At 44.9% G+C, this 18,727-nt stretch overlaps 1 protein-coding gene across 1 annotated transcript; it reads left to right on the forward strand.

Moving 5' to 3' along the window:
• Positions 1-12,770: 12,770 nt before the first annotated feature.
• LOC149975456 (uncharacterized) lies at positions 12,771-17,285 on the forward strand. Its single transcript, XM_090208005.1, has 3 exons — positions 12,771-12,956; positions 15,076-16,233; positions 16,571-17,285. Exons 1-3 carry the CDS (start codon positions 12,771-12,773, stop codon positions 17,273-17,275), a joined length of 2,049 nt encoding a protein of 682 aa, XP_090064131.1. The 3' UTR covers positions 17,276-17,285.
• Positions 17,286-18,727: the final 1,442 nt, after the last annotated feature.

Below are 18,727 nucleotides of genomic sequence, written 5' to 3' on the forward strand. Positions count from 1 at the left end.
AGGCTATTTTGTAAATGACATCACCGAGTCAAGGATCGGTAGGATAATCAGTTTTACGAGGGTATGTTTGGCAGCATGAGTGAAGGAGGCTTTGTTGCGAAATAGGAAGCCAATTCTAGATTTAATTTTGGATTGGAGATGCTTAATATGAGTCTGGAGGGAGAGTTTACAGTCTAACCAGACACATATGTATTTGTAGTTGTCCACATATTCTAAGTCAGAACCGTCCAGAGTAGTGATGCTAGTCAAGCAGGCGGGTGTGGGCAGCGATCGGTTGAGGAGCATGCATTTAGTTTTACTAGCATTTAAGAGCAGTTGGAGGCCACGGAAGAAGAGTTGTATGGCATTGAAGCTCGTTTGGAGGTTTGTTACACAGTGTCCAAAGAAGGGCCAGATGTATACAGAATGTAATTAGATTGTAAGGATAAATATGTATTTAAGCTAAAAATAGTACACATGCATTGATAATAACCAATGATAGGTGGGACATCAACCATTTATGAACATGTAGTGCCTTTCGCTTCCAAAAGAACAGAAGAAGGTTGTCTTCCACAATGCTTTGGTTCCGACCATAGAGAATAATAGAGGCCTCTAGTGGCCAAAAGGCCATATTGGTATGGGCATCGCCATTCAGGGTTTCCACCATTTTAATGTAATCAACTTCCAACTGTTGGAGTCATTTCCAACCGGGTCATCAGGAGGGATTAGCCAATCGTTAAGAAGAAAACTGACATCTTCAAAATGGAGATAGCATGGGCAGCACCATTGAGGCTATCACAGATGCCATAATGGCACGGATACAACGATGAGGACTCTTTCCATCTCTATGGTCATGACTTCAAGTTGCAGTTGGTGAGGAGCAACTGCAGGAATGTCCAATCGACTGCAGTCAAAACTTCATGACCTTTGATCACGTTGTTGTTGATCACATGGCTATTGTCCACCTAATACTTTTTTGCACTGTTGGTTAGAGCCTGTATGTAATCATTTCACTGTAACGTCTACACCTGTTGTATTCGGCACACGTGACAAATAAACTTTGATTTGATTTGTTGTAAAGGTCACGCAGTCAACAAGTAGTCACAAGTCGGACAATTTGGATATCCATAATACAACACACTTTGAAAGGCTGTGACCAAAGTTGGTCAACGTCTTGACAATAAAGTGATCCACTCGAACGCGCCCAATGGTTTTGGTAGAAGACAAACCGGCTGCTACGGCATGTGTGACGTCGTCTATAATAATTTGGCTGCTCTAAATTCACTCTTCTAGGAGTGTCTGAAAGTGGGCGTTGCACAAGTGGGAGGGGTGGGCCTTTCCTCTTTTCTTCTCTATTGCTCCTCTATTGTTCCTCAAGCAAGGGGAGAAGCTGATGACATCACTGATTCCCATCATACCAACTCCTTGAATGCCCTACACCTTGACATATGCGGTCTAAAAAACACTTGCTAAAATGCTAGTTGTCAATAATCGACTCATCGTGCAGCCTAATGAGCCACGCAAAACGGTCTTGAGTGGTAACAAATTTGCCCAATTAGCTGATTCGCTTTCCATTCACCCAAATCAAATCTTATTTGTCACATGTGCCGAATACAACTGGTATAACATCAGCGCTCTGATTGGTTAGGCCACTTTACTGTGAAATGCTTGCTTACGAGCACTTCCCAATGAAGCAGAGTAAAAAGCAATATAAGAGGAATTTAATAAAATACACAAGAATGGAGCTATACACAGAACGTACTAGTACAAGATCAATGTGGAGCTATATACAGGGAGTACCAGTACCAGAACAACGTGGAGCTACATACAGGGAGTACCAGTACCAGAACAACGTGGAGCTACATACAGGGAGTACCAGATCAATGTGGAGCTATATACAGGTATACCAGTACCAGATCAATGTGGAGCTATATACAGGGAGTACCAGTACCAGATCAATGTGCAGTGGTATGAGATATTTGAGATAGATATGTATATGAAGGCAGGGTAACGTTTAAAGGCATCAGGATAAATAATAAGAGTAGAATAAAGAACAGAGTAGCAGCAGCAAACAATGACTGTAAAAGTGTGTGTGTTTGTATGTGTGTGTGTGTTTATGTTGTGTCGGTATGCATGTGTGTGTTATGTGTGTGTGTGTGTGTGTGTGTGAGTGTGTGTGTATGTATGTATGTAGTGAATGTGTGTGGGTTTTGTGTGGGCGTGTCAATGTAGTGTGTGTGAGTGTGTATATAGAGTGTACACAACATCACCAAAAGTATGTGGACAGCTGCTCGTCGAACATCTCATTCCAAAACCATGGGCATTAATATGGAGTTGGTACCCCCTTTGCTGCTATAACAGACTGCACTCTTCTGGGAAGGCTTTCCACTAGATGTTGGAACATTGCTGCGGAGACTTGCTTCCACTCAGCCACAAGAGCATTGGTGAGGTCGAACACTGATGTTGGGCGATTAGGCCTGGCTCGCAGTCGGTGTTCCAATTCATCCCAAAGGTGTTCGATGGGGTTGAGGTCAGGGCTCTCTGCAGGCCAGTCAAGTTCTTCCACACCGATCTCGACAAACCACAATAAGAGCACTTACAGTTAACAGTAGCAGCGCTAACAGGGCAGACATTTTACAAACTGACCTCTTGGAAAGGTGGCATCCTATGACGGTGCCACGTTGAAAGTCACTGAGCTCTTCACAAAGGATATTCTGCCAAAGTTTGTCTATGGAAATTGTATGGGTATATGCTCGATTTTATGCACCTGTCAGCAATAGGTGTGGCTGAAATAGCCAAATCCACGAATATGAAGTAGTGTCCACATACTTTTGTATACATAGTGTATATATAAAATTATATTTGTGTTTGTGAATTAATTTACTTCTGCCAGATGCCTTTTATTATTATTTTTTGCGCTGAAGACCATTCAAAAAGCCTACAATAGAATAAAACCTACAAGGCTTCTTCCTGGAAAATGATGTGTCACTTGCATAGCGTATATGATATGTTCAAGACAACTCGGAAGTTGTGCCGTTTTCAAGACAACTTGGAACTCGGAAACACAGATATTTTTGACATGGAAACTCGTAGAAAGATAAGCTCCAGTTTCCAAATTGGAATGTATCAAAATCAACCTATAGGACGTTCTATGCAAAAAAACTTACACCATTTTTAATTCAGAGGATCCGAGTTTCTCTTGAAACCCCATCAATGAAAATCTGATGTTTGACTTCCGGGCTTTCAAGTCAATTGGGAACTCGGTGAAAAAACGAGCTCCGATGTGGCACTGATGATGCAATCCTCTTATAGTGCATCTCATCCCGCAACATCTGGAGAACCCCAAGGCCTATGCTCAACTGCTATTTGTGGATTTTAGTTCAGTAAGCTCAGACAGATGTTAGTAAACCCCTACACCATCAGTTAGTATCATAGAAACCTTCTGCAGGATTGTTGAAAGTGATAACGGTGACCTCCTGAAAGACAATCAGAATCACAAATCCTATGATAACCTGAGTAGACTTAGATTCGGATTTAGAATCAGATCGCTCGATTATTATGAATTAAATATGTGACAAAGGAGAAGGAATTGCATTTTTGTGGACCACCACATCAAACCGATGGTTGAGCATCTTCCACCTTATGACCAAGACACCAGTCACATGATCTCATTGAGAGATGGCCTAGGTAGGATACAGGAAGGCACCCTGCTGGCCACTTTTGATGTAGAGAGTTTGTACACTAACATCCTACATATGGAAGGCTTGTGGGAGCTGCAACACCTCTCCAGCAGAGAGACCCTACCCTTGCTCCATCCAATGAATGCATCCTGCAACAGACTGAACGGATATTATCCAACAACTACTTTGTCTTTCAGTCAGACTTTTTCCTCCAAATTTGGGGTGTGGCCATGGGCTCTCCCTTTGCTCCTAACTATGTGAATCTGTATGTGGGACAATTTGAGGAAGCACTCATTTACAAAACAGACACACCCCTCCTGTCTAAAATCCTCCTATGGAAGAGAAAGATGTCTTTGTGAGCTGGGAAGGAAGTTATTGAATACATTTTTATTTGGATCCCGATGAAGTAGCAGCTACTCTTCCAGGGGTTCACACAGAACATGAAACATGACATAATACAGAACATTAATAGACTAGATTAGTTCAAGGACAGAACTGCATACATTTTTTAAAAGGCACATGTAGCCTACATATCAGTACATACACACAAATGATCAAGGTCAAATAGGGGAGAGGCATTGTGTTGTGAGGTGCTGCTTTGTCTGTTTTTTTAAACCAGGTTTGCTGTTCATTTGAGCAAGTTCCATGCAATAATGGCTCTACATAATACTGTACACTTTCTTGAATTTGTTCTAGATTTAGGGACTGTGAAAAGACCCCTGGTGGCATGTCTGGTGGAGTACGTGTGTGTGTCAGAGCTGTGTGTAAATTGACTATGCAAACGATTTGGGATTTTCAACACATTAATATTTCTTAGAAAAAACAAGAAGTAATGCAGTCAGTCTCTCCTCAAGTCTTAGCCAAGAGAGTTGGATCATTAAAGAGAATGATGCATTACACACAGACTTATACACAAAGCCCAGAGACCGCAACAGCCTGCTACGTGCGGACAGTATGCATCCCCTTCCCCTCAAGAATGGTTTATCATATGGCCAGTTGTGGAAGATAAAATGAATCTGTGCCCAACTGTCATATTTTGACACCAATGCTAAGAAAATTACAGACAAATTCAAAACGAACTCTTGATGATGCAATGATAAAAATATCCCAAACACTAAGAGAGGAACTACTCAAACTAAACCAAAGAAGAAAACCAACGCAACAGTCTTCTGCATGAAGTACACCAAGTGTTCAGAGAAAATGAGAGCAATCCTGAAAAAGCACTGGCATCACAGGAGGCTGCTAAGGGGAGGAATGTTCATAATAATGGCTGGAACGAAGCGAATGTAATGGCATCAAACACATGGAAACCATGTTTGATGTATTTGATACCATTCCACTTATTCTGCTCCAGCGATTACCACAAGCCTGTTTTCCCCAATTAAGGTGCCACCAACCACCTGTGACTGGCATATTCTGTAATCAGACCAAAAAATCACACCTCTTTTAAGGAACCTCCACTAGTGGTGTAGAAACAAGTCTCTCACCGTTGCTGCTAGCTATAGACCACCTTCTGCCTCCAGCTGTGCCCTGGACACCATATGTGAATTGATTGCCCTCCATCTATCTTCAGAGCTCGTGCTGTTAGGTGACCTAAACTGGGACATGCTTAACACCCCGGCCATCCTACAATCTATGCTTGATGCCCTCGATATCACACAAATGATCAATGAACCTACCAGGTACAACCCCAAATCCGTAAACACGGGCACCCTCATACACCTCTGCTGTCTTCAACCAGGATCTAAGCGATCACTGCCTCATTGCCTGCGTCCGTAATGGGTCTGCAGTCAAACGACCACCCCACATCTCTGTCAAACGCTCCCTAAAACACTTCAGCGAGCAGCCCTTTCTAATTGACCTAGCCCGGGTATCCTGGAAGGATATTGACCTCATTCCGTCAGTAGAGGATGCCTGGTTATTCTTTAAAAGTACTTTCCTCACCATCTTAAATAAGCATGCCCCATTCAAAAAATGCAGGACCAGGAATACATATAACCCTTGGTTCACTCCAGACCTGACTGCCCTTGACCAGCACAAAAACTGTGGCGTACTGCATTAGCATGGAATAGTGCCCGCGATATGCAACTTTTCAGGGAAGTTAGGAACCAATATGCACAGGCAGTTAGGAAAGCAAAGGCTAGCATTTACAAACAGAAATGTGCATCTTGTAGCACAAACTCCCAAAAGTTCTGGGACACTGTAAAGTTCATGGCGAATAAGAGCACCTCCTCCCAGCTGCCTACTGCACTGAGGCTAGGAAACACTGTCACCACTGATAAATCCGCGATAATTGAGAATTTCAATAAGCATTTTTCTACGGCTGGCCATGCTTTCTACCTGGCTACCCCTACCCAGGTCAACAGCCCTCACCCCCCACAGCAACTTGCCCAAGCATGCCCCATTTCTCCTTCACCCAAATCCAGATAGCTGATGTTCTGAAAGAGCTGCAAAGTCTGGACAAATCAGCCAGGCTAGACTCTTTCTAAAATTATCCTCCGAAATTGTTGCAACCTCTATTACTAGCCTGTTCAACATCTCTTTTGTATCATCTGAGATCCCCAAAGATTGGAAAGCTGCCACTGTCATCCCCCTCTTCAAAGGGGGAGACATTCTAGACCCAAACTGCTACACACCTGCGCTGGTACTTCCGGGGCCGACAGAGATGGCCTTCTTGCTTCGCGTTCCTAGGAAACTATGCAGTATTTTGTTTTGTTACGTGTTATTTCTTACATTGGTACCCCAGGTAATCTTAGGTTTCATTACATACAGTCGGGAGGAACTACTGAATATAAGAGCAACGTCAACTCACCATCATTCCGACCAGGAATACGACTTTCCCGAAGCGGATCCTGTGTTTTGCCCACCAGCCAGGACAATGGATCGGATCCCAGCCGGTGAACCAAAACAACGTCGCCGTAAAAAGGGCAAACGAAGCGGTCTTCAGGTCAGGCTCCGTAGACGGGCACACCACTCCCTAGCATAGTACTTGCCAATGTCCAGTCTCTTGACAACAAGGTTGATGAGCAAGGGTAGCATTCCAGAGAGACATCAGAGACTGTGACGTCCTTTGCTTCACAGAAACAGGGCTCACTCGAGACACGCTATCGGAGTCGGTACAGCCAGCTGGTTTCTTCACACATCGCGCTGACAGAAACAAGCATCTTTCTGGTAAGAAGAGGGGGGGGTGTGCCTTATGATTAACGAGACGTGGTGTGATCATAACAATATACAGGAACTCAAGTCCTTCTGTTCACCTGACTTAGAATTCCTCACAATCAAATGTTGACCGCATTATCTACCAAGAGAATTCTCTTCAATCATAATCACAGCAGTATATATTCCCCCCCAAGCAGACACATCGATGGCCCTGAACAAACTTTATTTGACTCTATGTAAACTGGAAACCACATATCCTGAGGCTGCATTCATTGTAGCTGGGGATTTTAACAAGGCTAATCTGAAAACAAGGCTCCCTAAATTCTATCAGCACATCGATTGTGCAACCAGGGCTGGTAAAACCCTGGATCATTGTTATTCTAACCTCCGCGACACATATAAGGCCCTCTCCCGCCCTCCTTTCGGAAAAGCTGACCACGACTCCATTTTGTTGCTTCCAGCCTACAGACAGAGACTAAAACAGGAAGCTCCCGCGCTCAGGTCTGTTCAATGCTGGTCCGACCAATCTGATCCACGCTTCAAGATTGCTTCGATCACGTGGATTGGGATATGTTCCGCACTGCGTCAAACAACAACATTGACAAATACGCTGATTCGGTAAGCGAGTTTATTAGCAACTGCATCAGCGATGTTGTACCCACAGAAACTATTAAAACATTCCCAAACCAGAAACCGTGGATTGATGGCAGCATTTGCACGAAACTGAAAACGCAAACCCCTGCTTTTAACCAGGGCAAGGTGACCGGAAACATGACCGAATACAAACAGTGTAGCTATTCCCTCTGCAAGGCATTCAAACAAGCTAAGCGTCAGTATAGAGACAAAGTAGAGTTGCAATTCAAGACACAAGAGGTATGTGGCAGGGTCTACAGTCAATCACGGATTACAAAAAGAAAACCAGCCCCGTCGCGGACAAGGATGTCTTGCTCCCAGACAGACTAAACAACTTCGTTGCTCACTTTGAGGACAATACAGTGCCACTGACACGGCCCGCTACCAAAACCTGTGGACTCTCCTTCACTGCAGCCGACGTGAGAAAAACATTAAAACATGTTAACCCTCGCAAGGCTGCAGGTCCAGACGGCATCCCCAGCCGCGTCCTCAGAGCATGCGCAGACCAGCTGGCTGGTGTGTTTACAGACATATTCAATCAAACCTTATCCCAGTCTGCTGTTCCCACATGCTTCAAGAGGGCCACCATTGTTCCTGTTCCCAAGAACGCTATGGTAACTGAGCTAAACGACTACTTCCATCATCATGAAGTGCTTTGAGAGACTAGTCAATGACCATATCACCTCCACCCTACCTGACACCCTAGACCCACTCCAATTTGCTTACCGCCCCAATAGGTCCACAGACGACGCAATCGCAACCACACTGCACACTGCCCTAACCCATCTGGACAAGAGGAATACCTATGTGAGAATGCTGTTCATCGACTACAGCTCAGCATTTAACACCATAGTACCCTCCAAACTCATCATTAAGCTCGAGACCCTGGGTCTCGACCCCGCCCTGTGCAACTGGGTACTGGACTTCCTGACGGGCCACCCCAGGTGGTGAGGGTAGGCAACAACATTTCGACCCCGCTGATCCTCAACACTGGGGCCCCACAAGGGTGCGTTCTGAGCCATCTCCTGTACTCCTTATTCACCCACGACTGCGTGGCCATGCACGCCTCCAACTCAATCATCAAGTTTGCAGACGACACTATTGTGGTATGCTTGATTACCAACAATGACGAGACGGCCTACAGGGAGGAGGTGAGGACCCTCGGAGTGCGGTGTCAGGAAAATAACCTCACACTCAACGTCAACAAAATAAAGGAGATGATCGTGGACTTCAGGAAATAGCAGAGGGAGAACCCCCTATCCACATCGACAGGACAGTAGTGGAGAGGGTAATAAGTTTTAAGTTCCTCGGCGTACACATCACGGACAAACTGAATTGGTCCACCCACACAGACAGCGTGGTGAAGAAGGCGCAGAAGCGCCTCTTCAACCTCAGGAGGCTGAAGAAATGTGGCTTGTCACCAAAAGCATTCACACAATTTTACAGATGCACAATCGAGAGCATCCTGTCGGGCTGTATCACCGCCTGGTACGGCAACTGCTCCGCCCACAACTGTAAAGCTCTCCAGAGGGTAGTGAGGTCTGCACAACGCATCACCGGGGGCAAACTGCCTGCCCTCCAGGACACATACACCACCCGATGTCACAGGAAGGCCATAAAGATCATCAAGGACAACAACCACCCGAGCCCCTGCCTGTTCACCCCGCTATCATCCAGAAGGCGAGGTCAGTACAGGTGCATCAAAGCAGGGACCGAGAGACTGAAAAACAACTTCTATCTTAAGTCCATCAGACTGTTAAACAGCCACCACTAACGCCGAGTGGCTGCTGCCAACATACTGACTCAACTCCAGCCACTTTAATAATGGAAAAATTGATGTAAAAATGTATCACTATGTCACGTCCTGACCTTAGTTCCTTTTTTATGTCTCTGTTTTAGTTTGGTCAGGGCGTTGTAGTCTAGGTTTTGTATTTCTATGTGTTTGGCCTGGTATGGTTCCCAATCAGAGGCAGCTGGCAATCGTTGTCTCTGATTGAGAACCATACTTAGGCAGCCTGTTTTCCCACTATGGACTCCTGGACTTGGGAGGGGATTTTGGACGGTAAGGGTCCCTGGGCACAGGCTGGGGAATATCGCCGCCCCAGGGAAAAGCTGGAGGCAGCTAGAGCCGAGCGGCGGCGATATGAGGAGTTAGCACGGCAGCGCAACAGGGACGAGACGCAGCCCAGAAAAATTATTGGGGGGGCACACGGGGTGGCTAAGTCAGGTAGGAGACCTCAGCCAACTCCCCGTGCTTACCGTGGAGAGAGGTTGACCGGGCAGGCACCGTGTTATGCGGTGAGGCTCACAGTGTCCCTAGTGCGCACGCATAGCCCGGTGCGCTACATTGCAGCTCCTCGTATCGGCCAGGCTAGAGTGGGCATCGAGCCAGGAGGAATTGTTTAGTAGCTACTATCTTGTCTCATCGCTACAACTCCCGTACCGGCTCGGGAGAGACGAAGGTTGAAAGTCATGCGTCCTCCGATACACAACCCAACCAAGCCGCACTGCTTCTTAACACAGCACCATCCAACCCGGAAGCCAGCCGCACCAATGTGTCGGAGGAAACACCGTGCACCTGGCAACCTTGGTTAGCGCACACTGCGCCCGGCCCGCCACAGGAGTTGCTGGTGCGCGATGAGACAAGGATTTCCCTACCGGCCAAACCCTCCCTAAACCGGACGACGCTAGGCCAATTGTGCGTCGCCCCACGGACCTCCCGGTCGCGGCCGGTTACGACAGAGCCTGGGCGCGAACCCAGAGTCTCTGGTGGCACAGCTGGCGCTGCAGTACCGCACCCTTAACCACTGCGCCTACCCTGCCTTTCTAAGGTTTTCGAAAGCCAAGTTAACAGATCACTGACCATTTCGAATCCCACCGTATCTTCTCCGCTATGCAATCTGGTTTCCGAGCTGGCCATAGGTGCACCTCAGCCACGCTCAAGGTCCTAAATGATATCATAACCACCATCGATAAGAGACAATACTGTGCAGCTGTATTCATTGACCTGGCTAAGGCTTTTGACTCCGTTAATCACAACATTCTTATTGGCAGACTCAACGGCCTTGGTTTCTCAAACGATTTCCTCGCCTGGATCACCAACTAGTTATTTTATGGAGTGTGTCAAATTGGAGGACCTGTTGTCCGGACCTCTGGCAGTCTCTATGGGAGTGCCACAGGGTTAAATTCTCAGGCAGAGTCTCTCCTCTGTATATATCAATGATGTCGCTCTTGCTGCTGGTGATTCTTTGATCCACCTCTACGCAGACGACACCATTCCGTATACCTCTGACCCTTCTTTGGACACTGTGTTAACTAACCTCCAGACAAGTTTCAATGCCATACAACTCTCCTTTCGTGGCCTCCAACGGCTCATAAATGCAAGTAAATCTTAATGCATGCTCTTCAACCGATTGCTGCCCGCACCTGCCCGCCCATCCAGCGTCACTTCTCTGAACGGTTCTGACTTAGAATAGGTGTACAACTACAAATACCTAGGTGTCTTGTTATACTGTAAACTCTCCTTCCAGACTCACATTAAGCATCTCCAATCCAAATTTAAATCTAGAATCGGCTTCCTATTTCGCATCAAAAGCACCCTTCACTCATGCTGCCAAACATACCCTCGTAAAACTGAATATCCTACCGATCCTCAACTTCGGCGGTGTCATTTACAAAATAGCCTCCCACACTCTACTCAACAAAATGGATGCAGTCTGTCACAGTGCCATCCATTTTGCCACCAAAGCCTCATACACTACCCACCACTGTGACCCGTATGCTCTCGTTGGCTGGCCCTCGCTTCATACTCGTCACCAAACCTACTGGCTCCAGGTCATCTACAAGTCTCTGCTAGGTAAAGCCCAGCCTAAACTCAGCTCACTGGTCACCATAGCAGTACCCACCCGTAGCACTCGCTCCAGCAGGTATATCTCACTGGTCACCCCCAAAGCCAATCCTTCATTTGGCCGCCATTTGGACGACAAGACAGTCCGGGGTTGGTGGTAATGAATCCAATTCAGTGACACCTAGAAGGCGACGTAGACCTCCGGAGCTGGTGAACGGAATGAGCAGCAGTACCAGAGGATCCGTGACAGATATGAGGTAGAGCATTTTATTTTTATTAAAAATGTGGTTACATGGATTCAATATAAATATTAGGTATGACTGTGCTCAATGGGTAAAAAAACCTAAAAAAATGAATGTTTCCAGCATTTGATTACACATGAGAGCTTCTGTGGGTAGTCATGGCAATGGGGCCTTCATTGTGACATCACAAGATTCTGATTCTGGGAGGTTAGCTGTTGCACAGACAAACAGAACAGTGCTAAGAGACTGATTCAATTAACCACTGATATATTATTAATGTCCTATTTCATTAGCAAGAGAACACGCTGCTTACTTGAGAGGTAGGTTGTAATATAACTTACTGTATAACTATGTTTCTGTAAAATAATTACTTATCAAATGACTTGTGAACTAACATGACCCTTTAAGTAGGCCTGACATGCAATCATGGTGACAAGTGAAACTATTGACGAGAGACAGTTTGCTTAAATCAATTTTTTGTGAGAAAAATGTTCATCCTGACATCTGAGATGGCATGTTACAGTTGTTGTAGTCAGCCAGCCTAATGGCAAATACATTCTATTGATGAAAGAAAACCCCATCTCTGTGTTAATCCCCAACATACATTGCAATCAATTATCTCAATAAATATGTACCAAATATGTACCTCTTTTAAATTGAGTTGCACTCAGAGGCACTCAAAGAGAAGACTGGAGTGATTCAAATAGATGAAACTGTACAACAAGTTTGGTCCATGATGGAAATAGAGTCACTTTCTTCCCCAAAAACCTTTTTGACTGATATTATATAAGTGATTAGTGTGGTTTGTGAGAACCAGGACCAATATGGAGTGGCGTTACGTGAGGGGGTTGAATAAGGCTCAATAGTAAGGTACAGAGAGAGTATGAAGTTAGATTTTTTAAAGTCTATGTTGTGCTTTGTCATCTCCAATGGCAACGCCTTGCATCACAATGAAGATGTCATAAAGGATATTGTGCACATAATGATAGGAACAACCAAAATCGATTCATTTGAACTTGGTCGCTTTTCTAGTAGCCAACAATTTACTAGTAATTCAGATAGGCCTATTGCGTATTCAGCTCTGGATTGGGATTGTCACTTGCTTAATTGTAAGTTAAGGGGAAGAAATGTGAGCACATCGTAAAGAGATGTATTATACTTTGGTTAGTAACACACCACTTACTACAACGTTATGTATTTTCCAGAGTTATTGTTAGCTAGGAGGAAGACATGGAGGGTTTAACGCTGACACAGAGGAGGGCTGAGAGTCAGTTGAAGGAAAGGGAGATCCAGACAGACTACATGATGGAGCTGGGAGCCAGGTTGGTTCTGGTGAGACAGATCCAGAGGGAGCAGGAGAAGGAGATGAAGAGGATTTGGTTTGAGACGAGGAAAATGCCAAGCCTGATTGAGGAGGTAACAAGACCAACTTTAACAAACTCGACTAGAGTTCTGTTGAACAATATTGATTAAATCAAATATATGTCAATATACTGGCAAAATGTGCCATATGCCATTGAACGTAAGCTAACAGTATTTTGTCTGGTAACTTTTCTTGTGTTGTATTGTGTATGTCTCTGAGTATTGTTATGTACATAGTCCTCAGTTCTTATGGTTGCCTTGTCTTAAAAATGTAAAAAAATAACAAGACCAAGCGATCTCTCATAGACCTTCATATCAGGATTATGTAGTTGTCCCACCTAGCTACCTTAAGTTGAATGCATTAATTGTAAGTCGTTCTGGACAAAAGCGTCTGCTAAATGTCTAAAATATCAAATGTTATGCTGGGTGTAGTGCATTTATTTTTACACTTAGTTTACCCGTTAGCTAGAAGACCCAGGGTTGGTACAGACTGGTGAAGAGCATCTGAGAGGACACTAGATATATACAGTGTCTTAGGAAAGTATTCAGACACCTTTACTTATTCCATCTGTTGTTACGTTACATCCTCATTCTAAAATGGATTAAATAAAATGTAATCCCAAAAAATTTACACACAATACCCCATAATGACAAATCGAAAAAAACTGTTGTACATTTTTTGGGGAAAATGTATTAAACTTAAAAACAGAAATACCTTATTTACATAAGTATTCAGACCCTTTGCTATGAGTCTCGAAATTTATCTCAGGTGCATCCTGTTTCCATTGATCATCTTTGATATGTTTCTACAACTTGATTGGTGGTAAATGAAATTGATATGATATGATTTGGAAAGGCACACACCTGTCTATATAAGGTCCCACAGTTGACAGTGCATGTCAGAGCAAATACCAAACCATTAGTTAGAAGGAATTGTCCGTAGAGTTCCGAGACAGGATTGTGTCGAGAAACAGATGTAGGGAAGGGCACCAAAACATCTCTACAGCATTGAAGGTACCCAAGAACACAGTGGCCTCCATCAGTCTTAAATTGAAGAAGTTTGGAACCACCAAGACTCTTCCTAGAGCTGGCCACCCGGCCAAGCTGAGCATTCGGAGGAGAAGGGCCTTGGTCAGGGAGGTGACCAAGAACCCGATGGTGACTCTGACAGAGCTCAAGAGTTCCTCTGTGGAGGTAGGAGAACCTTCCAGAAGGACAACCATCTCTGCAGCACTTCACCAATGAGGCCTTTGTGGTAGAGTGGCCAGATGGAAGCCACTCCTCAGTAAAAGGCACATTTGGAGTTTGCTAAAAGGCACCTAAAGACTCTCAGACCATGAGCAACAAGATGCTCTGGTCTGATGAAACCAAGATTGGACTCTTTGGCCTGATTGCCAAGCGTCACGTCTGGAGGAAATCTGGCACCTACGGCACGGTGAAGCACGGTGGTGGCACCATCATGCGGTGGGGATGTTTTTCAGCGGCGTGGACTAGGAGACTAGTCAGGAGGCAAAGATGAACGGAGCACAGAGAGATCCTTGATGAAAACCTGCTCCAGAGCGCTCAGGACCTCAGACTGGGGGCGATGGGTCACCTTACAACAGAACAACGACCCTAAGCACAAAGCCAAGACAACGCAGGCTTGACTTTGGGACAAGTCTCTGAATGTCCTTGAGTGGCCCAGCCAGAGCCCGGACTTGAACAGGATCGAACATCTCTGGAGAGACCTGAAAATAGTTGTGCCGCAACTCTCCCCATCCAACCTAACAGAGCTTGAGAGAATCTGCAGAGAACAATGGGAGAAACTCCCCAAACACAAGTATGCCAAGCTTGTAGAGTAATACCCAATAATATTCTATGCTGTAATCACTGCCAAAGGTGCTTCAACAAAGTACTTATGTAAATTTCCATTAATTTTATTTGAAATGAATTTGAAACTATTCTGTTTTTGCTTTGTCCATATGGAGTATTGTGTGTAGATTGATGAGCGAAAAAAACGATTTAATCAATTTTAGAATAAGGCTGAGGTAACAAAATGTGGAAAAAGTGAAGGGGTCTGAATACTTTCCGAAGGCACTGTATATGTGATGTATAAGTAAATAGTGTTCACTCATAAAGTATGTATGTACTGAATGTGATCACTTTCATCAGGTCTGTTTCTTTTCTCCCGCAGGATGTGAGAGATGTGACCAACCGTCCACTTACTGAGTTCATGGCTCCCTGTATTGACTCCCTCCCACCACTGGCTTTCACCAATCGGAGGCCTATACCAACCATGTTGCATCCCCCCTCTCCATTGGCCATATGCGCTCAGGATGCACAGCGGTTCATTGTATTCTCCTACTTTGTCCCTGCTGAGTGCCCAGTTTCCACAGAGGCCACTGCAGATGTATCTGCTGGTAAAAGAGAGGACTTGTCGCCAGATACACATCTATCCTCAATGCTGCATCGATACCTACCACACTTCTTTAACGATGACTCCATTCCACCACAGCAGACAGTAGAGGGAACCACTGAGGTCTCAGTTGCTCCAGTGGCAATATCTAATATCAAGGAAGAGGACAGATTCTATCCTTTCTCCCTCCCACCACTGGCTCAGCGGTTCATTGGCAATTCATTCAATGTCCCGGAAACCTCCCAGCTTGCAGTTTCAGCCACTGAGTACCGAGTTGCCAAAGAGGCCACTGCAGGTACAGCCACTGTCAAGAGAGAGAACCGATGGGCAGCTAGAATTCTTCCTTCAGTGCTGCCTCCATGCCTGCCACCAGTCTTTGACAATGACTACAAACTGCCAGGGGCGGCAGTAGAGGGAACCAACAAGTGTCCAGTTGCCAGTGAAGCAGCCGCTTCCGTGTCTACTGTCCTCCAAGAGGAGTTTTTGACTGATAATAGTCCTCCTGCACCTGCAGCACTGCCTCTAATGCTGCCCCGCACCCACAACATTGACCACAAACAGCCAGAGGAGACCGTTGAGAACACCACAGAGTGCTCAGTTGACATAGAGGCATGTGCAGTTGCATCCACTGTCAAGAGAGAGGAACTGATGGGTGATAAAAGCCCTGTCCATGCACTTCCTCCAAGCCTGGCATGCATCCATGACAATGACCACAAGCAGCCAGATCAGAAAGGGAGGGGCACTACTGTGGAGGTGGATATCTGCTCTCACACTCACCAGCTGGTCTCAGATGCTAACTTAACTCTGGCAACCCGCAATGATGAGCCGCCCACCCCTCTGATCTGCGTTGTCACTAAGACGCCTGTTAGAGTGGGAGCCTCCATATGCAGGACAGAGGATGAGGAACCCAGGCCCAGGACCCTGGAAGAGGCAAAGGTAGGTGTCGTATTTCACCCTACTACTTTACAGGGATGGTGGTCAGTTCCATTTCAATTCAATGTGTTGAAGAGAATTGGAATCTTAGAGTCTTTTGATCGGAATTGAAATGGAATTGACCCCAACCCTGCTGCTCTTTGCTCATAGTATAAAACATCACCCCTCACTAGGGTTAGCATTTGAATTACTTTTAGTATGGACCCAGGAACATCTATAGGTATTGTAAAATCTAATGGGGTGCCCCATGAGGCCATCATTGTATGTTGATCACTCAATTGTGTATTGAATGTGCCACATTGGAACGATTTTACATCTAGAGTCAATGTCTTCCTGTTAGGATTATTGGATAGGCATTGAAAATGAGAGTGAAGAGAGAAGCGTCACTGAGGAGGTGAGCCCGAGGGAGGGATTGAAGAGAGAGGCAGACTGTGCCCATTCCAAGTGCTCCAATGTGACGGTTTCATCAGAGAGAGCAGAGACCATCCTGGGAAGAGTGGGCTTTCTGCTCATGAACCACATGCAGAAAATCCCATCTTTGAAGATGAAGGAAAAAGATAAAAATAAGAAACTGAATAAGAAGTTGAAAGATGACGAGAAAGAGAGAAAGGAGATGAAACACAAGGAGGAGGAACAAAAAAAGAGGGAGAAGAAAGAGATGAAAGAGCAGAAGAAAGTCATGAAGGCTGAAAAGCAGAGGGAGAAGTTCGAACAGAAAAAGAGAGAGAAGGAAAGAAAAGAGAAGGAAAAGGCAGAGAAAAAGAGGTTAGAGGGGCTGATGAAGATACATAATGACATGATGAAAGACAGAATTAAGAAAGAGAAGAAGTGTTCTGAGGAGCTGAAAAAGAGAGAGAAAGCTCAAGCTGAGTTCTTGGAGATGGAGAGAAAGATTCAAGAAAAGGAGGAGAAGAAGAGAGAAAAGATGAGGAGAGAGGAGAGGAAGAGACTGGAGGAGAAGAAAAAGAGGGAACCAGCTGGAGGTGGAACTGAGACGGTGATAGAAGAGCAGGGAAGGGATGAAAGCTTGAAGATGGATGAGTAGACTGGGTAATAGAGAGTAGTGAGGGACGGATATGGTATTTTTGCATGCAATTAAAAAACTAAGCATTTAAAAATAAAATAAAAAATGTTTTCTCTGTTTGATTTTTGTTAAGGCATACTGTACAACACTGTATTAACACAACATGTTAACGTTTCACAAATCTGGGGAGTGTTCAAATGTTGAATTCCAAATCGACCCGATGGAGAGGGGCTGCGCTGAGATGAGATGGATAAAGAGGGAGGGGAGGGGAGTGGATGGAGGGTGGAGAGGAACATGATAGAGAGGAATATGATGGATGGGAATATGATACAGAGGAATATGATATTTTATTTTATTTATTTTATTTAATTTAACTCGGCAAGTCAGTTCAGAACAAATTCTTATTTACAATGACGGCCTACCAAAAAAGCAAAAGGCTTTCTGGGTGGGGGCTGGGATTAAAAATAAATCAATCAAATTGAAATATAGGACAAACAGATATCACGACAATAAAGACAACACAACAATTTAACCAGGTAGGCCAGTTGAGAACAAGTTCTCACAACTGCGATCTGGCCAAGATAAAGCAAAGCAGTGCGACAAAACCAACAACACAGAGTTACACACGGGATAAAGAAACGTACAGTCAATAACACAATAGAAAAATGTATGTACGGCGTGTGCAAATGTAGTAAAACTAGGGAGGTAAGGCAATTAATAGTCCATAGAGGCGAAATAACTACAATTTAGCATTAACACTGGAGTGATAGATGTGCAGAAGATGATGTGCAAGTAGAGATACTGGGGTGCAAAAGAGCAAAAATAAATAAATAACAATATGGGGATGAGATAGTTGGGTGTGCGATTTACAGATGGGCTGTGTACAGGTACAGTGATAGGTAAAGCTGCTCTGACAGCTGATGCTTAAAGTTAGAGAGGGAGATATAAGTCTCCAGCTTCAGTAATTTTTGCAATTCGTTTCAGTCATTGGCAGCAGAGAACTGGAAGGAAAGGCGGCCAAAGGAGGTGTTGGATTTGGGGATGACCAGTGAAATATACCTAGTTGGAGCGTGTCGTATGGGTGGGTGTTGCTATGGTGACCAGTGAGCTGAAATAAGGCGGGGCTTTAGCTAGCAAAGACTTATAGATGAACTGGAGCCAGTGGGTTTGGCAATGAATATGTAGGTTAGGGCCAGCCAACGAGAGCATACAGGTCGCAGTCGTGGGTAGTACATATATGGGGCATTGGTGACAAAACGGATGGCACTGTGATAGACTACATCCAATTTGCTGAGTAGAGTGTTGGAGGCTAATTTGTAAATGACATCGCCGAAGTCATCAGTAGGAAGGATCAGTAGGAGAGTCAGTTTTACGAGGGTATGTTTGGCAGCATGAGTGAAGGAGGCTTTGTTGCGAAATAGGAAACCAATTCTAGATTTTGGGGGGATTGGAGATGCTTAATGTGAGTCTGGA

This window comes from Oncorhynchus mykiss, chromosome 18, assembly GCF_057628025.1.
Source record: "Oncorhynchus mykiss isolate SJ-2025 chromosome 18, ASM5762802v1, whole genome shotgun sequence".
Classification (NCBI taxonomy): domain Eukaryota; kingdom Metazoa; phylum Chordata; class Actinopteri; order Salmoniformes; family Salmonidae; genus Oncorhynchus; species Oncorhynchus mykiss.